Here is a 20,038-nt window from a genome sequence, read left to right on the forward strand (position 1 = left end):
GAGAGGATTTGCTTCACTTAGGTAATTGAAGATACAGAGCGAAGCATGAACTGGGAAAAAGGAAACAAACAAACAAACAAAAAACCCAGAAGAGAACGATAAGGGCTGAGAGAATAACTCAGTGGTAGAGTGGTAGCATGTGCCAGGGCCTGGGTTTGAGCCCCAGCAACACAGACAAGGAAAGAGAGGGGGGAGGGGAAAGCATTAGAAAGAAAGGAAGGGATTAAAGAAAAAAGGAAGAAAGGTTGGGTGGAGATACATAAACAATAAAAGGGCAGATCTCTGGCCTGTCTGACCCTGACAGGTGGTTGCTGCTTAAAAAATAGACTGCACAGGGCTGACCCCAGCTCGTAGCTGCAGTGGGGAGCCTTATGACCACTTTGGTTTGGGGACTGGATCTCTGGCACACAGCCTGCAGTCCGTGACCCAGGCATCAAGGGCCTTGGAGAAGTGGCTTCATTCATAAAACCATGCCTTTTTCAGCTTCTTTTAGACTACCCTGTTTATGCAGAATCCCCACAAAACTTCATGAATGTAGCCTTTCACCCACAAGAAATAGGCTTTTCTACAAAGAGTAATTTTAAAAAGCAATGGTACGGTGTTTGGGCTCTACTTCATGTGATACACTGGAGCACAGATTCCCCAAACAGATAAACTGCTGAAGTCCTTGAAGGGTATGTGCACTGTAGGGCTGTAAAATCACAAAGCCTGTCACATTTAAAACACTATTAGAGCTTTTTCAGTCTACAGAAGGTTTCTGTCTTTCCTGTTCTGAGGAAGGACTGTGCTGGAGTGTGGGTGGGGGCATGTCTAATTATAATATTTTTTTTAATTTTTTGTTCATTTTTATTTATTTCTTTGAGAGTGACAGAGAGAAAGAGGCAGAGAGAGAGAGAGAGAGAGAGAGAAAGAATGGGCACACCAAGGCTTCCAGCCACTGCAAATGAACTCCAGATGCGTGCACCCCCTTGTGCATCTGGCTAACGTGGGTCCTGGAGAATCGAGCCTCAGGGTCCTTAGGCTTCACAGGCAAGTGCTTAACCGCTGAGCCATCTCTCCAGCCCTCTAATTATAATATTGAACTTAAACAAAATCCTAGTGACCTTTCTCCAAAAAACCTTTACCTTCTTTCCGGTGTTTTACCAATGAAGTAACATCCTTAGGCTTGCAAACAGACCCTAAGAACGGAGACACCTATCGCCCCCTTTCTCCCTCTTCTTTCCAGGTGCCACGATCTCTCTTATCACTGTTAGGGAAATGGTGACCCCTTGTGGTAAAGATCAGAATAAACACAGACCTGTGTGTGGTTTGGCAGTTCATTCAGAATTCATGGGCTGCTGGCTGCCCTGATGGTTTTAAGAGTTGTCAGAGTAATGGGACCAGCCCTCCAGAAACCTATTGAAGCCAGGCTGTTCTTTAAGAAGTGATGCCTGCAGCTTGGTGTGGTGGCGCACGCCTTTAATCCCAGCACTTGGGAGGTAGAGGTAGGAGGATCACTGTGAGTTCGAGGCCACCCTAAGAGTACATAGTGAATTTCAGGTCAGCCTGGGCTAGAACGAGGCCCTCCCTCAAAATACCAAAAAAGAAAAAAATAAAGAAAAGAAAAAAGAAAGAAAGAAAGAAATGATGTCTGCCTTGAAGGACCCGGAGATTTGGGCCACCTCCCGGGGTGAATGGAGCCCACAGCGCCCATTTCTGCAAACATGGCATGAGGTAGCTCACTGGAAGCAGGAGCTAAGCCATTTATCTGCCACACAAGCATTTTCTAAGCATCTCAGGTTCACTGGTTGATGTAAGAGTCTTCCCTTCACCCTGATAGCTAGTGGACATCAGTTTGGCCTCATCTTTATGGTGTGAAAATGCTTTACATGCTCCTGGGAGCCCAGGCTGTGTACTATATTTCTTGGTCTACTTTCCAAAAGTAGCCTAGAGGCTGGCAGGGCAAGGTGCTGAGGGATGAAGGCCTCCTCAGCAGGATGGTGAGGTGTCGGGCCTGCTTCTTACTTAGGTGGATTTGTCTTTCTTCTTTACCATACTACTTGACACAAATAATAAAGTTAGAAATGAACAACTTGGGGACTAGAGAGATGGCTCAGCAGTCAAAGAGTTTGTCTGCAAAGCCTAAGGACCCTGGTTTGATTCCCCAGTACCCACATAAAACTTGATACACAAAGTGGCATCTGTGTCTGGAGTTAGTTTGCAGTGCCTAGAGGACCTAGTGTGCCCATTCTCTCCTTCCCTCCCCCCCATAAATAAATATTTTTAAAAATAAAAATTTAAGGGTTGGAGAGGTGACTTAGCAGTTAAGGCGCATGCCTGTAAAGCCTAAGGACCCCAGTTCAATTCTCCAGATCCCACAAAAGCCAGATGCACAAGGTGGCACATGTGTCTGTAGTTCATTTGCAATGGCTAGAGGCCCTGGTGCGCCCATTCTCTCTCTCCCTCTCTCTGTTTCTAATAAATAAATATAAATAAAAGCTTTAATAAAAATAAATAAATAATTAAAAATAAATTTTTAAAAAGCCATGAACAATTTGCAGTCCTGCGCAGCAGCCATAAGAACTGATGACTTCACAAGCTGCCTCACATTGAAGCTTAGAATGCACCTGCCTTTCCAGGGCTGTGTATCCAAAAGAGCCTGCCAATGCCTCATCAGGTGGCTGGAGTTCGGGTTGATTTCTTCTTTTTTCAGCTGGTTCCCTTCTCACGGTGTCACTCGTGGACAGACAGAACTGTGGAGTGTGGAAGCACAGCACACAGGGCTGGGTGCCACCAACAGAGTACCCCAGATCGCTCTTTGTATTTCAGTCCAGGTCAGGTCACAGATGAGAGATCTGGCCTACAGCTTTGTCTACGTAATGCTTAAAATCATAAATTACCACAAAACCAGTACCCTTGACTTTACCTATAGCAGTGTTTGGCCCTACATTCTACTTTGAGAGACATTCTACTTTGAGAGCATTTTGTTGTTGTTTAGTTCATTGTTTGTTTTTTCTTTTTTTTTTTTTTTTTTTTTTTTTTTTGGTTTTTCGAGGTAGGGTGTCACTGTGGTCCAGGCTGACCTGGAATAAACTCTGTAGTCTCAGGGTGGCCTTGAACTCACGGCAATCCTCCTACCTCTGCCTCCCGTCATTTTTGTTTTTTTTTTTAAATATGTGTTTTTTATTTGCAAGAGAAAGAAAGAAAGAAAACTGAGTACACCAGGAGCCTCTTGCCACTGCAAACGAACTCCAGACACATAGTCACTTTGTGGGTCTGGCTTTACTTGGGTACCAGAGACTCTAACCTGGGCTGGCTGGTTTTTCAAACAAGCACCTTTTACCACTAAGCCATTTCCCCAGCCCCATTTTTTATTGTTGTTGTTTGTTTGCTTATTTTTTTGGGGGTGGGTGTGAGACAAGGTCTCATGTTGCCCAAGCTGGTCTGGCCTTGAGACCTGATCTTTCTGCCTCTGCTTCCCAAGTGCTAGGACCACAGGAGCATATCACCACGCCTGGCTTGGGCACTGTGATTTGGTTTTTTGTTTTTTGTTTTTTTAATTATTTATTTATTTATTTATTTACTTGAGAGTGACAGACACAGAGAGAAAGACAGATAGAGGGAGAGAGAGAGAATGGGCGCGCCAGGGCTTCCAGCCACTGCGAACGAACTCCAGACGCGTGCGCCCCCTTGTGCATCTGGCTAATGTGGGACCTGGGGAACTGAGCCTCGAACTGGGGTCCTTAGGCTTCACAGGCAAGCACTTAACCGCTAAGCCATCTCTCCAGCCCGGGCACCGTGTTCTTGTAGGACTGCAATCTCAGCAGTTCCCACTGCATTCTGCTGGCCACACTCAGCCCATGTAGTTCATTATGTAGTAGTCTCATTCTGAAGACATTCGAGTTTTGATCATAGACTTGAGTTTCTGCAGTCGGTTCTGGAACCAAGTAGCAGCATACTCTATGGAGAAAATAGAGGTGTATGGCCCTCCCCGAGCAGTTCTTAACTGAGAGTTTACCTCAGGAGACAGAAGCCCTGGAATCATCTCCTTTTCATTGCAGTGGTCAGACACCAGCAACATCTGAGCTGAACTTCTTAAGAAAAGCACAGACGCTGGAGACGTACGGAGTGGATCCTCACCCGTGTAAGGTAAGACTCCCCACGACCTGCTCTAGAGCAGTGGGAGCAAAGCATGAGGTGCTTGTGCCCACAGACTCCTTCTGTGTGTGAAATGGGGTGACAGCATGCTGAGAGTGTCTGGGGATCCCGTTCTACAGAGCTGGTGCAGTTGGACCTCATTAGACTAGAGAGAGCTTGGGAAGCAGCTAGCCTTACATGCCAGTCCTGATTTTCTACTTATTGAGACCTTGACTTCTAACCCCCACCATCCTCACCTGTGATTAAACAGGAAGTGTGTACTAATGTGCTCCCTAAACTGCCCTCATCTGTGACTAAACAGAAGTGTAGGGCTCAACAGGTAAGGCACTTGCTGCAAAGCCAAAGGACCCAAGTTCGATTCTCCAGAACACACATGTCTGGAGTCTGTTTGCAGTGGCTAAAGACCCTGTATGTCCATTCTCTCTATCTATCTCTATCTGCCTCCCTCTCTCCCTCACTCTCAAATAAGTAAATTAATTAAATATTTATTTTAAAATAAACAGTAAGTGTGCACTAATGTGCTCCTTTAACTTCTGAGTCACTCCTAGACCTGAGACACAGATCTACCTAGGAGGATCACCGTGAGTTCGAGGCCACCCTGAGGCTACAGAGTGAATTCCAGGTCAGCCTGAGCTAGAGTGAGACCCTACTTCTAAAAACAAAGAAAAAAATTGGAAAGTGTCAGGTCACCTTTGTACCTTTGTACCTGCCTGCCCAGCCCCCTTGAGACTACACATTAGGTCAAGTCAATGATCAATGACCTTAAGCATGACAGGTGACTGGAAGTAGGTAGGATTCTCCACCATCACCCATGGGGTCTGGAAGCCATGGATAATGGCAGCCACACTGATGTCCAGCTTAAATCTATAGTGCACCCCAGAACTGTGGGGTCCTGACACAGCTTTGACTTTGATTAGTCACAGAGAGGCTGAACAGACTGTAGGGAGGAGGCAGCATTCCCAAGTATCACATCTTTTCAACTACTGGAAGGGAGGGAGAAGGGAAGGAAGGAGCTGTGGGTGTGGGGGTGTACACTTTCCATGGCAGGCACAATGGAGTCCTTTCTCATTATTTAATTAGTGACTTCTCAATTAGCCTTGGGGTTGGCTGTTGGACATTATTCTCCCTGTTATGTAGATATGATGGCTGGAGTTCTAGATCAAGGTTCACAAGGCCCTGAGAGGTAGAGCAAGGATTTGAACTTGTTACATAGCCTATGTAGGACAGAAGCTCCAAGGGGCTTATTCTGGGGAGAAGGTGAGGGTAGTCTTCTGGTTGGACTTTCATCCCATGTTCCTAAGCCTGGGCCTCTTGCTCACCTGGGCCATGTCAGAGCCTTGCTATAGACCCACACAAGGCCCTCAGGTCCCCTCATCAGGCCCTGGCCACATTTCTGCATCCCTCGCCAGCAGACAGCAATTCAAGAGCCTTTACTCTCTTATCACTAAGTAGCATCACTTTAGTGATGTGCTACCCAGCCCTCTCCTTAATGTTGCCTCAAGGAAACCTGAAATAAGCCGCAGCATGCCCAGTGCAATAAATACCAATGATTTCTATTAACAGAGAGGCAATTACCCGGCCCAGGGAATCTGGGGCGTACAGCTCTAGGGAGGCCAGGAGAGGAATCGTTTTGATAATTAAATGAGAGCAGAACAGCGCTTCAGTTGGACTGTTCTCCTGGACCGATTACGAAGTTGATGCTCCTCCTGTGAATGCTGATCGTTTCATTCTGCCCAGAGTGCACTTGTCAGGTCCTGGGACCAGGATGAGAAGCTCCTACAAACCTCCAGCCTGGTAGCCAGAGCTCAAATACCTGAACTCCAAACTTGCACAGGCTGTCTTGTCTGCCACAGCCCTTAGCCCCCAATTGTTTCCAGGAGCCCCAGAAGCTCAAGCCTCCAGCTGCTGGAAAGGAGAGATTCCATTAGAGCATCTGTTCGGACACCTCTCCAGCCTCAGAAGCTACCATCTTGTTCCATCCAAGCTGGCCCTGAGGCTGGCTGTGTGGCCTGGCTCTCCTAGGAGCAGCCTAGAACTATGGCCAACTGCCCTACTAAGGTTCATGGAGTAGTTAGTCCTGTCGAGATAGTCTTTATGGGGCTACTTACTCAGAGCCTGCATGTGCCAGGTACTCAAGATGCATTACCTCAGAAAATCTTTACTATGTTGCTTCTAAGATACTGCCCATCTTACCCTCAGTATAAGATCAAAACATAGCTTTGGACATTGTAGATTTAATGTGACAAGGATTGCCAAGCATGGTGGCACAAGCCTTTAATCCCAGCACTCGGGAGGCAGAGGTAGGAGGATTGCCATGAGGTTGAGGCAATCCTCCTAAAATTTAATTTAATATAAACTAAAATTTAATTCAAAACCAGGTGGAGGTAATGTCTGTAATACCAGCTACTCTAGAGCCTGGAGGAGAAAGATGGCAAATTTAAGGAACACAGCCAGGCAACATCTTAAAAAAAAAAAAAAAATGTCAGCATAGTAGCACATCCTGTGTAACCCCAGAACCCTGGAAACTGGGCCAAAAGAATCATGAGTTTAAGACCAGTCTGGGTTACATAATATGTAACCTTATCTCAAAAAATAATAATAGGGGGACTAGAGAGGTGACATAGTGGTTTAGGCACTTGCCTGCAAAGCCTATAAACCCAGGTTCAATTCCCCAGTACCCACATAAGCCAGATGCACAGGGTGGCACATGTGTCTGGAGTTCATTTGCAGTGGCTGGAGGCCCTGGTATGCCCATTCCCACAAATAAAAATATAATAATAATAATAATAGGGCTGGAGAGATGGCTTAGCAGTTAAAGCACTTGCCTGCGAAGCCTAAGGACCCAGGTTCGATTCCCCAAAATTCACATCTGGAGTTCATTTGCAGTGACTAGAGGCCCTGGTGTGACCATCCTCTCCATTCCTCTCATTATCTCTCTCTCTCAAAAATAAAATGTTTTTAAAATAAAATAATAGTGATTTCATCAGTTTATGTCTACTTTGTATAGACCAGGAGAAAGTAGATTTCAGCAAGATCTAGGTGAGACTATAAAAATAAAATTGCAGTTTGCTCTTCTGCCCTTAAAATAGGATCATTACTTTGATAATCCAGCCCAAGCCTCCTCTCTAATTAAGAACCTTCCCTCCTTGGGCTGGAGAGATGGCTAGTGGTTAAGGCGTTTTCTTGCAAAGCCAAAGGATCCAGGTTCGATTCCCCAGGACCCACATAAGCCAGATGCACAAGGTGGTGCATGCATCTGGAGTTCATTTGCAGTGGCTGAAGGCTCTGGCGTGCCTATTCTCTCTCTCTCTTTCTCTCCCTGTCTTTCTCACTCTCAAATAATAAAATCTTTCAAAAAAAAAAAAAAAAAAAACTTCCCTCAGAGAAACCCAGCATGTGGACCCATGTTGACTTTCCCTCCCTCGGGCAGCCCCTCTTGGCTCTGCTAGGAGAGAGTAACAAATTTGTTGCAAGATGAAGAACTTGACCAAAACCACTCAGATGTCAAATTCCATGTCTGAGCTAACAACACTTGTCGGGCCTTAGGATGCCAACTTCTCATCTTTGCTTCATTCTCATTCCAGTGTGCAACTTGAAATACTTTGACACAGTGATCTTCACAACTGCCCAAGTTCCTAACCATAAGCTTTTGCAGAAATGAGCCTTAGTGCCTGAGGCAACCTGCAGAATCATCTTCCTTGCATTTCTAAAGAACAGTAGGGCTTCACCTTCCAGTTTTAAGCCACTCCCCAAAGAGAGGACCAGAGAACCTTAGAGTCCTAACAACCTAGAGAGCTGTGGTTTCACCTCCTCTCACCCAGGACACTTTCCAGGGATAAGACAAAACAGAGCTTCCTTGACTTGTTTCTGGAGGTGGGACGTGGAGACTGGGCAGATGTCTTTATTTCAAAGAACTAGTCAGTGCTTGGCTCTCTGGACACTGAATGAGCATTGAATGACGAACAGTGGAGCTGGGCATGTAACTCAGTTGGAGGAGTGCTTGCCTAGCATGCATGAAGCCCTGAGTTTATCCCCAGCACAACATGCTTGTGCAGCAAGCTCTCTCTACAGTTATATTTTAATTTTTTAAATATATTTTTATTTATTTATTTAAGAGAGAGAAAGAGAGGCAGGTAGAGATAAAGAGAGAATAGGTGCACCAGAGCCTTTAGCCACTGCAAACGAACTCCAGATGCATGCGCCCCATTGTGTATCTGGCTTACATGGGTCCTGGAGAATCAAACCAGGGTCCTTAGGTGCACAGGCAAACGCCTTAACCACTAAGGCATTTCACCAGCCCTCTCCAGTTATGTTTAAAAGCTCTCTGCATGGTCTTGGGTTTTTGACATCGTTGTTATAGCCAGGGTCAACGGACCCTAAACAAAGGGCAATGATAACAATACATTAATTACAAATGTTTGTAAAACATGTATTTAGTTTGTACCCCAGGCTCAGATACTCACACTTGCAAACCTGACTCCATCAGACAGCTTAAAGACAAGCATGCATTTTTTTTCACCTTGAAGCAAGGTTCGTGTGACCCTAAAAAGACTCCACCATTCTTATGGCCAGTCAGGCTGGAAATCCATGCCCAGGCAGCAAAAGCTTTGGCCTCCACTCCCATGCCTTGTGCTAGACTCTTAAGATGCTGAGCTGTGGCTCAGCGAACTCCCTCAGGCATATGTGACTGACTTCATGGTAGTTTTGTTTTTTAGGGTTTTTTTTTTTTTTTTTTTTTGAGATGGGGTCTCACTCTAGTCTAGGCTGAATTCACTATGTAGTTTCAGGGTGGCCTTGAACTCACGGCGATCCTACCTCTGCCTCCCTAGTTCTGGAATTAAAGGCGTGCGCCACCACTCCCGGCTCCTCATGGCAGTTTTCTGGTCACCTTCCTCATCACTCCCGTAGCCTGATAGCGGGTCCTTCCCAATCACAAAGGAAACTACGGAGAAGGCCCTCTGCTTCCATCAGGAGCTCATCTTCTCACGGCGGGGCAGGGGGGGAGGCCTGACCCTATGTCTTCTGCTACCTCTTTTCCAAACTTGCTTAGCAAAGTCCCAAGCCTGGGGCTTACAAACTGGAGAGGGCTGGTAACCTGGGGTTCAGGTACATCCGAGTTGATGACAACTATTTCACTCTGCCAGTTGCTGCTGATCTGTTCTTCAGCTAAAGTTTCTTAACAACTAATAGATGTCATAATAATGATAGCTACCCCATGAGCAGCTTTTTTGTCTTGTTTTATTGTTTCTGTTTTGGCAACACTGGGGACTGAACCTAGGGCCCTGCACATATTGGGCAGATAATGTACCACCAAATTCCATCCCTACCCTCTTGGCTTTTGGTTTTGAATCAAGGTCTCACTAAGTTGTCCATGCAGGCTGTGAACTTATCCTCCTGCCTCGGCTTCATGAGTAGTTAGGAGTACGGACTTGTGCCACCAGGCCTGGCTATTGACAGCTTTTTGAAATAGAATTTACCTGTCTTAAAATCCATCCTTTAAGTGTGCAATTTAAATTACAGGTTTATGCAGCCATTCCCACTCTCTAACATGAGAATATTTTCAAGATCCCTAAAACAAATTCCATACCCACTAGTAGTCACTGCCTCACTTCCCTGTCTTTCAGCCCTTGCAACCAGTCATTCTGTCCATGGATTTGCCTGGTCTGGACATTACCTATCAATAGAATTATTCAACATGATTTTTCTTTTGTTTTTTTCAAAGTAGGGTCTCACTCTAGCTCAGGCTGACCTGGAATTCACTATGTTATCTCAGGGTGGCCTCGAACTCACGGTGATCCTCCTACCTCTGCCTCCCGAGTGCTGGGATTAAAGGCGTGCGCCATCAACATGATTTTTTGCATGTGTGTATGTTCGTGTGTGTGTGCGTGCATGTATGTGGAAGCCAGAGGTCAATGCCGAGTGTCTTCTGTCACTCTTCATCTTTTCTTTTCTTGTTTTTGAGACAGGGTCTGTTGTAGTTACCTTCTCATTGCGGCACAAAACACTTGGCCAAAAGCAGCTGATGGGAGGAAAGAGTAGATTTTGGCTTACAGTCTCCAGGGGGAGCTTCACGATCACAGGGAAAAGGATGGCATGAGCAGAGGCTGGACCCCACCTCTGCCACACTGTGTGGAAAACAGCAGCAGGAGAGTGAGCAGAACCCTGGCAAAGGGAGCCTGTCCAAAGGCTGTCCGCAATAGTACGTCTTCTCCAGCAAGGCTTCACTCCCAAACTGCTACCACTTAAGTACCAAGCATTCAAAACACATGAGTTTATGAGGGACATCTGATTGAAACTACCTGAGTCTCTCACTGGGCCCAGAACTCACCAACTCAGCTAAATTAGCTAGCCAACAAAGCCAAGGGCTCCTCCCACCCTCTTTCCCAGTTCTGGTTGTACAGACACATGCTGTTGTACTCACGCTTGCTCAGCAAGAACTTTACCCACTGAACCATTTCCTTTCTCACATAATTTTCTTGTTTGTTTGTTTGAGTAGAGTCTTGCCCTAGCCCAGGCTGACCTGGAATTCACTGTGTAAGTCTCAGGGTGGCCTCAAACTCACAGCAATCCTTCTACCTCAGCCTCCCAAGTGCTATTTGAAGAACTTCCAGGCTATTTCCCAATTTAAAATCCTCCCAGCAATGTACAAGTTTTAGCCATTCTCCTTGGATGTTCGTAAGGCTGGTGTCATGATCATCTACAACTTACAGGCACAGTCACTAAAGCTCAGTAACTTTCCTATTGTCACACAGCTGGCAAATGGCAAAGATAGGACTCAGCCATAGTCTTGTGATTACAAATGCCCTGTTCACCCCTCCCACTGCAAGGTGTTACATTGCCTTCTCTATGAACAGCCCTGGGGTTTTTGTCGGATTTTTGGTTTTGGTTTCTTGTGTGTGTGTGTGCAGGTGTGAGTCCCCATGCATGGAGGCCAGAAGAGAACATCAGGTGTCCTTCCTCTTTGCATCCACATATTTTCTTGAGATAGTCTCTTTCTCTCTGAATGCAGAGCTGGGGTTTTCCTGGGCTCTGGTCTCTGTTCTCCACAAGACTGGGATTGCAGACATGCTATTTACACAGGTCCTGGAGAATCAAACTCTGGCAGTCTCAGGCCCTTGCAGACTGTCTTGCTTAGAGTAAGCACTCGTACCAACTGAGCCATCTCTCCAGGCCCAGTTGGGGTTTTGTTGTTGTTGTTTTGTTTTTAGAGGTCCAGTTGGCTTGTTTTTTTTTAATTTTTTTTTTTCGTTTTATTTGTGTGAGAGCAACAGACAGAGAGAAACAGGCAGATAGAGAGAATGAGTGGGCCAGGGCCTCCAGCCACTGCAAACGAACTCCAGGCACATGCACCCCCTTGTACATCTGGCTAACGTGGGTCCTGGGAATTGAGCCTTGAACTAGGGTCCTTGGGCTTCATAGGCAAGCACTTAACTGCTAAGCCATCTCTCCAGCCCCCAGTTGGTTTTTGTTGCTGCTGTTTTATTTTTTGTTTTGTTTGAGATAGGATTTCATGTAACCCAGGCTGGTGTCCAATTCACTATATAATTAAGGATGACCTTGCACTCCTGATCCTCCTGTTTCCATCTCCCAAGTGCTGGGGTCACAAGGGTGTGCTACTATGCCCAGCTGAGAGGAACGTGTTTTCCACCCTTTCTCCTCTGGCCTGCACCTCCATGACCCAACGAGTCTTTGTCTGTTGCAGGATGTGTCAGGAAATGCTGCATTTCTGGCCTTCACTCCTTTTGGGTTTGTTGTTCTTCAAGGAAACAAGAGGGTTCACTTCATTAAATGGTGAGTGTCTGTCTTCATCTCCAAAGCGTGCTCCTTATGCATCACTAGCGGGGTGGAGCTGTGGTTTCCATGTCCTTTGTCTGTGATGGGCATTTACAGTTCACAGCCCTCTCCAGAGCCTTGAGTTGAGAACGGTAACTGACTCAGGTAGTGGTCTCTTCCTAGGGACCCTGTTCTTCCAAAGGGGTGTCCCTGAGAGCCAACAGCCTCTCCAGAGAGAATGCAGGGTATGGAGATTGATTTTAGGGAGGCCTGGGGCTGAAGTCAGTATTAGGGAAGCAAAATTCCCAAGTGAACTAAGTCTACTGAGGACTGCTGCCAACTCTGCTGAAGCTATTTGGGAAGATCTCCGAAGATGGCCCAGTGCCCTTACCTACTGCACTAGCAAGGGGCTTACAGACAGTGCCCCCTGAGGTCAGCCCATGACATGCAAAACGCCCTTCTCACATGTGGGTTTTCTGTCTGCAAGAGCTCAGCCGCTGCTGCCTCACCCGTCTGTCTATGGGGATGCGCGTCCTCAGCCCCAGGAGTCCTGTCTCCACTCTCCTCCTTCCCTCCCACGTCCAGTGTGCAAGAGCCACTGTCTCAACTGAAGCTACCCAATTGCGTCCTGTCCTTATTCCGCTTGGAGTCTGTGTGACTTGGCACAGACTTCTGTTCATCGACTGATATTTGGATCCCCCAGAGACCCTTCTGCTGCCTGGCCTATGCAAACGTCTGTCACTCTCACAGACATAGATACTTTGTATATTCTAAACCCTTGTGATGACTCTAACTTATTTGGCCCGAGCCTTCCAAGTCTAAGCTGGCCAGGTCCTTTGATAAATGGCTTGCATAGTGGCTTCTCTTGGTCCAGCAGAAAGAAAGGCCTGCTCGTTGTCTTGGTCCCTTTACCTTCTCCAGCAAAGCAAGTGAGAAGTGTGTGTCAAAATGCTTTCTTGTGAGCTTTCTCAAGATGCTGTAGGTGTTACAGGCGTCTCCCCTCTACCTTCTTCGTTTCTCCACTGAGCTGATGTCCAGCCACACCAGACTCCTTCCTAACCCAGACCGTTCTCGTGAGGACTGGCATTGGATGGTCAGCCAGTGCTCAAGCAAGTGTTCCTTAGACATGCAGACCGCTCCAGTCACAAGGCAGCCTGGTGTCGTGGACTCCCCAGCACCCCTGTCTCATGGGCTTCCTCAAGTTGGCCTCCACTATTTCCTCTGGGTAAAGATGTGAGGGTTTGGGGTCTCCTGTACAATTAGGCCATAGTTTCCTTAGTGTGGGTTATTGCTGCCTGGGTACATCTGAGCTATTTGATGTCCCTTAAGAGGTACCCTTCTGGCTGGCCATGGTGGCGCACACCTTTAATCCCAGCATTCAGTAGGCAGAGATAGGAGGATTGCCATGAGTTCAAGGCCAGCCTGGGACTATGTAGTGATGAATTCAGTCAGCCTTGGCTAGAGTGAGACCCTACCTTGGTGGGTGGGGGGGTGGACCTCGCTTTTTCTACCATGCTTATTGGAGCCTTGGCAATGGCTATGTTTACCTGTGCATTAACCCCTGTGTACTTACTGTTTTCTGCCTGAGCACGAGGCTGGTGATCGGCTGGGTTGGTTGGTCGAGAGGAAGACAGAGGAATAGCATAGGGTTTGTACTAATGCACGTCTGCTAGTCAGAAGTTGTGAGCTGTCATTCTCGCCCACCCATGACTTCCTGGACCACAGAGAACAAGTCACTTTCCTCTGTCCCCTGATTTTGTCCAGCAGTAAAATGGGCACCTGATTCCTACTACTTTCTAGTACTTATGAGGCTACTGAGGAAATCTTCCTAGAAAGAACAGAGGACACCCTCCTATGGAGGCAGATGGGTGTGATCAGACCACCTTAGGGGTCTCCGGCAGAAAAATAAGAACTCAGGTGGGGGTGGGAGGAGGCTCCCCAGGCAGCTGTGTTGGGAAGACAGAAGGGAAGTGAGGAGTGGCTGGTGTGGAGGCCTGGTTCTCTGGCTCTCAGGGACATCTACCCAAGGCCCCAGTAATTTTGTAAATGTAACTGGCCACCCAAGAGCCTGAGTGGGCAGTTCATGGAGGTGAGGTCTAGGCTGTGCCATGTACAGTAACCATGTCACTTCTTCTGATTTGTGTTTGTCCCACGGGTGACGTACCCCAGTATCCTGTTTGCCTCTTTTACTGCAGCCATTCACTGGGCTGGTGGCTTCAAGGATTTTTCTACAATAACCCCTAAGTCCCTTTCCTGGTCAGTACGCTGCATGACTGTTCCATGTAATCTGTTCTCTCTCTTTGGTATGTTGCCCCCCCCCCCCCGAGACTGTTTGACATGTGTCTGCATTAAACTGCATTTTCCATCAGTGGCACAGTCACCTGAAAGACTCAACTCCCTCAGAACCTGGTTGCATTGTATTTCATTATTTGCTATATCTTGAACTTTGGCCTCATCAGCTACCTGTGGCATCCTACATTTGATAATCCCATCAGATAATGCACCTGTGTCATCAACCAAGTCCTGAAATGATCCCAGACACTCTGCCTCGACTCACTTTCCATGCAGATGTTTCCCTTTTACAGCCACTGTTGATGAGCCCGAAATCCTCCTGTCATCCGAATATTATAGTGTGGTTGACAGAAAACTGGATGAACTGTCCCAACAACCGTTTCTCTAAGGCCACTGCACTGCTGTCTTGTTTCAGTTCTGATTTTGGCTAAACTGTGTCTGTGCCTGGAGCCCTTTCCGGTCAGGGTGGGCTGTGCATCTACGAGATTTAGCTGTGAACGAGCTGCCCACAGCAAGGTGACAGTGCTCTCTTTGTGCTTGTAGGAATGAGGTGACCAAGCTGAAATTTGAAGGAAAGACTTTCTATTTATACGTAAGTCAGAAAGAGGTGAGTGCTGGCTTCCTTCTCTGCTGGGAAAGCTGGGGCACTGTGACAGTTCCTTGTGGCTAGAGTCAAGTGTCCAGGTACAGGAAGTCACCTCCGTGCTCAGTCCTGGAGGTGAGGTAGGAAGGGGTGGAAAGACCCTGCAGTGCAGAGCTTCCTTGGGGATGCTACTCAGAGGTTCCGCCCGAGATACCGCTCCCTCCAGGAAATGTCACAGTGAGATTGTGCCTTTCCTGTACCCGAATTCAGGTGTGAGGGGCTTTCAGGGGTCCACTTGTGCCAGCTGAGACTTACTCTCATTTGTACTTGCCAGGTGTGAGGTGATATACTGAACTGAGCCTTCCCATCTAGCTAGCCTGCAGCTGGGGACCTCCAGCAGCTTGGGGGGAGGAGGGGGAGCAGTGTCCTGGGCTTCTACTCAGCCATTTCTGTGTGGAATTTTTTGCAGGAAAAAAAAATTATTCTCACATATTTTGCTCCAACTCCAGAAGCCTGCAAGCACCTCTGGAAATGTGGCATCGAGAACCAAGCCTTCTACAAGTGAGTGGACATGTGTGACTGAACTTGTCTCTATCAGAGGCAAAGGCTGCTGTCAGAGGTTAGACAGGCAGTCTTGAGCCGCCGAGAAACACAGGATTGTTCTGGTCTGGGATGGGCTGGGGGAGCTTGGGCCAGGTGTCTTAATTAGAATCACACTGTCCCCATGGATCCCTGGAAGGCCCACAGACAGCAATTCCATAAGACACCAGGTACAACCCTGGTGTGACCCTAGGCTTGAGGAGACTCTGGAATCCCCCAACCCCTGTGGGGTACCCAGAGATAAGCCGGAGTGGATGCCAACCCCTCCAGGTGTGTCACTGTGTCACCAGTGGCAGGACAGCTGCCCAAGGCCTGTGCAGGCTTCTTTCTTTTGAAGCAGCAGCTCAGGAGAGACGTTATCATGGTCAGCTTCCCCTCCTGCTCAGTGCCTGCTCTTGAGAAAGACACTTGCCCTTCACCTCAGAGGACAGAGCCCAAATTTGCTTCGTTACCTGAACCCAGAGAGAAGCAGCCTGAGATGTGAATCCTACTCATGGAGGAACATGAGGAACATGCCAGGAAGGACGGAGGTCCCGGCATCTCCTCAAGGCAGAGAGGAAGGCCCTAGAGCCTGCTCTATACTGGGCTACCACTGCCCTGGAGATGCTACAATCTCCTCTCTCTCCTTCTCCTCCCCTAACTACTCTAGTGTAAAAGGAAGCAATCTCATTGTCTCTTGACTTTTCCTTTTAAAGCCTTTGTCTGGCTGCCTGTGTCATGAGAGCAGATGTTTGCTGCCAAACCTGTGACCAAACTCAGTTTCTAAGTGTTTCCACTACTATGCAGCCCTGCCCGTGTGAGCTGAGCTACCAGGGCTCTTCCCTGTGTCGTTTGGAAGCAGCTCCCTCACCCTCTGCCATGAGCCTGTGTGAGGCAGGCTCAGGCTGTGTGTCACACTGTGCTTTGCCTTGCTGCAGGCTGGAGAAATCAAGTCAAGTCCGCACGGTTTCCAGCAGCAATTTATTCTTCAAAGGGAGCCGGTTTCGATACAGGTAAATAGTGACAGTAAGTAAGTGTCATGGATCTATTTCCAGACCCTTCTCAAGAGAGCACCGCTCAGTGGACTTTGTCCTTGAGAACAAAGAAACTGGGAAACTCAGAAAGCCTGGGGTTTCTGCCCGCTTATCTTTCATTCTCTTCCTTCCTCACAGCTGTTTGTCTGTGGGAGTTTTGATGTCTCTTTTCCTTCTTCCTCATAATTGCAGAAAAATAAGAATTGTAGCTGGGCACAGTGGCATATGCCTTTAATCCCAGCACTCAGGAGGCAGAGGTAGGAGGATCACCATGAGTTCAAGGCCACCCTGAGACTACTTAAGTGAATACCAGGTCAGCCTGGACTAGAGTGAGACCCTACCTTGAAAAAAAAAAAAAAAAGTAACAGTAGCTGTTTCATGACTCACTGTTTGAGGGCTTTTGCTTTTTTCTTGGCTATTTAATTGGGATATGCTAGACAAGAGAAATTATCCCTAAATAAAAGTAGAAGATCCAGAGACTCCATCTCAGGACATGCTATAACTCTTTGCCCCAGCAAGCAGACCTTTCTCAGTGACCAAAGCCTGGGGAAGAGATAGAACCAAAGAGGCCATTTCTTGACTTAGCCAAAGCGCCTGAGATCTTAAGAGGAGCCTAGTCCTAGGTCACTGTCTCATTTCCTAAATGTTTTTATCCCACTGCTTACAGTGGCCGAGTTGCTAAGGAAGTCATGGAGTCAAGTGCCAAGATCAAACGGGAACCACCAGAAATACATAGGTAGGTTGGCTGCTCCTCCCCCGCCCATTCCAGCTCCGCTCCAAGAATCCCAGCAGACACTGCCATCTGAGCCCAGTGAGGCTCCTTGCCACAGTAGCTCCCAAAAGTGGTAGAGGAACAAAGATAGCAGCAGAGTCTGCTGGAGGTATGTGACAGAAAACAGGGGTGAGCAGGCTACTTGCAGCTGGTAACACCAGGTCAGTAATTCTCTTCTGCCTTCCCTAGACTTAATATCGAAGCAGCAGTACTTTACTGGTCCTGGAATTATTAGTCCACTACGAGAAGCCTCACAGTCAGGATCCATGCTGCATGCATTTCTGGAAGCTTATCTCCTAGAACCTGATAGACTCAGAAAGACAAGATGATTAAGACTCAGAAAAACTGGCGGAAAAGCTAGCCTGCTTCTGGGAGGAGGAAATTAGTTCCTGTCCCTCAACATGGCCTCCATCCGACAGCCTCTGTTGGAAGTGAGGGAGGCTGCCAAGATCAGTTTTCACACACATTCCCAGGAGCACACTGGTCATCCTGGGGCTCTAGTCTCTGACAGTCCTGGCCATACTACAGAAAGGTTGAGTCTGGAAATACAGAAGTAGAGTTGAAGCAGAGACTTTGACCCAGGAGCCAAGCTTCAAGAGAAGGTACAAAAGATTAAAAACAGAAAAAGGGGTGAAGAGATGGCTTAGCAGTTAAGGTACTTGCCTGCGAAGCCTAAGTACCCAGGATCTATTCTTTATTACCGATGTTAGCCAGATGCACAAGGTGACACATGCATCTGGAGTTCATTTGCACTGCCTAGAGGCCCTGGCACACCAGTTGTCCTTCTCCCCTACCCCAATAAATAAAAAAATAATAAATATTAAAATTTAAAAAAAAAAACAGAGAAAAGATGGAAAGATGACTCAGTGAGTAAAGACACTTGCTTACAAAGCCTGCAAGCCAGGGTTCAATTCCCAAGCCACCCATGTAAGCCAAGTATTAAAAAAAAGTCACAAGCACCTGGTGTTCATTTGCAGCAGTAAGAGGACCTGACCCACCCATGCACACACACAAATAAAAATTTAAGGACGCAAACATAAAACAGCCAGTAATTCTCAAAGCCCCTATTGTCTGTGCACTGAGTGAAAGGGGGTTCTCTTTTCCTTTAACCTCAGAGCGGGGATGGTTCCCAGCCGGAGCTGTCCCTCCATAACCCATGGCCCACGGCTGAGCAGCGTCCCCAGGACCCGCAGAAGAGCTGTTCACATCTCCATCATGGAAGGTGGGCCTGAGCTCTTAAGAATGATGCTACTTATTTTCACGTGTGATGTGGCTCTGAAGAGAGGCTCATTTGCCTTAGAGATGGAAGCAGGTGTCTAGGGGAAGAGCCAATAGTGGGGGGAGGGTTTTATACCAGGGTTGGGATAACTGCTGAGAAGGAAGGTGAGAGTTGTACTGCCTACACCTGTGTGCTGCAGGCCAGGATGGGGTGTGGCTCTAATGGGATGGGCTGGCTAGTCCTCGGAGAGAATTGAGAATTGAGGGGCTCTGCCAGGGTTCATAAAGTTCTAAGCTGGCTTTTCTTCAGATCTCCATGGCAGGTATGATCAGAGTGGCCAAAACATTTAAGCAAGAAATGAAAACTCAGGGTGGCGAGATGGCTTAGCAGTTAAGGTGCTTGCCTATGAAGCCTAAAGACCCAAGTTCTAGTCCCCAGAACCCATGTAAGCCAGATGCACATGTTGGTGCATGCGTCTGGAGTTTGTTTGCAATAGCTAGAGGCCCTGGCATGTACATTCTCATTCCCTCGCTCTCCCCCCCATACACACACACACACACACACACACACACACACACACACACACACACATTAACAAATAAAACTTAAAAATATAAAAAGAGGGCTGGAGGGATGGCTAGAGTGAGACCCTACCTCAAAAAGGGAGGGGGGTTGGAGAAATGGCTTAGCGGTTAAGGCATTTTGTCCATGAAACCAAAGGACCCAAGTTCGATTCTCCAGGTCCCACATTAGCCAGATGCACAAGGTGGTACGTGCATCTGGAGTTTGTTTGCAGTGGCTGGAGGCCCTGGTGCACCCATTCTCACTCTGTCTGCTTCTCTTTTATTCTCTTCTCTCTCTCTCTTCTTGAAAAATACATAAATAAAAATTTTAAAATAATCATTTTTTTTAAAAAATAGAACTGCTTCAGACTTCTCTCTCCTAAAATTAACGGGGTAGAAGTTGCGGAGGGAAGATCCTGCTTGTTAATGAAAATGAATGTCTGTTCAGGCTTAAAATCTGGGCATGGTGGTGCATGTCTATAATGTAATCCCAGCACACAAGAGGCTGAGACCAGAGAATCACCCTGAGTTCAGGACTAGTCTGAGGTACATAGTGAGCTCAAGGCTACATAGAAAAACCTTTAGCTGCTCAGGTTAAGATGAGTATTGCTGTAATGATCCTCTGGGACGGTCTCTCTGTTTTGTTTGTCATTGGGACTTTAGGATGTGTCACTATTAATGTCAGCTCCATATTCATCACCTGTGTATCATTTGTAATCCAGTCTGGGGGTTGGGAAGCCTGGCCTGACAGCACCTCAAGTTGGTTAATCATGCTGCCTCATTTGTAAACAGGAACATCCTCTTTGCCTACTCCATGAGTGACAAGGAAGTCAACTGATGTGAAGTACTTTTTGTTGTTTGGGGTTTTTTGTGATAGGGTCTCATTCTGTAGCCCAGACTGACCTCAAACTTGATGCAATCCTTTTGCCTCAGCACCCCAAGTGTTGGGATTACAGGTGTTGAGCCACCCTACCCAGATTGGGAAATACTTTAAAGGCCACTTCCCAGTACTTACTGCACAGGCAGCAAGCACAGTCCTGAGACCTCTGGGCAGAGAGTCAACAATGAGGTTGGCAATAGGAATTC

At 47.2% G+C, this 20,038-nt stretch overlaps 1 protein-coding gene across 9 annotated transcripts in view; it reads left to right on the forward strand.

The window, feature by feature from the left end:
* The window catches only part of Frmd5 (FERM domain containing 5), a 382,500-nt gene that overhangs the window by 331,154 nt on the left and 31,308 nt on the right, over window positions 1-20,038 (forward strand). For 3 of the 9 annotated variants that reach the window (XM_045157691.1, XM_045157686.1, XM_045157690.1), the window contains exons 7-14: window positions 4,041-4,128; window positions 11,840-11,928; window positions 14,080-14,166; window positions 14,746-14,809; window positions 15,255-15,346; window positions 16,303-16,377; window positions 17,066-17,134; window positions 18,286-18,392. In XM_045157691.1, the coding sequence (XP_045013626.1) occupies window positions 4,041-4,128; window positions 11,840-11,928; window positions 14,080-14,166; window positions 14,746-14,809; window positions 15,255-15,346; window positions 16,303-16,377; window positions 17,066-17,134; window positions 18,286-18,392 (671 nt within the window). The remainder of the gene's footprint in view (window positions 1-4,040; window positions 4,129-11,839; window positions 11,929-14,079; window positions 14,167-14,745; window positions 14,810-15,254; window positions 15,347-16,302; window positions 16,378-17,065; window positions 17,135-18,285; window positions 18,393-20,038) is intronic. The other 6 variants (XM_045157688.1, XM_045157692.1, XM_045157689.1 and 3 more) reach the window with 4 other exon arrangements.

Source organism: Jaculus jaculus, chromosome 8 (assembly GCF_020740685.1).
Source record: "Jaculus jaculus isolate mJacJac1 chromosome 8, mJacJac1.mat.Y.cur, whole genome shotgun sequence".
Classification (NCBI taxonomy): Eukaryota; Metazoa; Chordata; class Mammalia; order Rodentia; family Dipodidae; genus Jaculus; species Jaculus jaculus.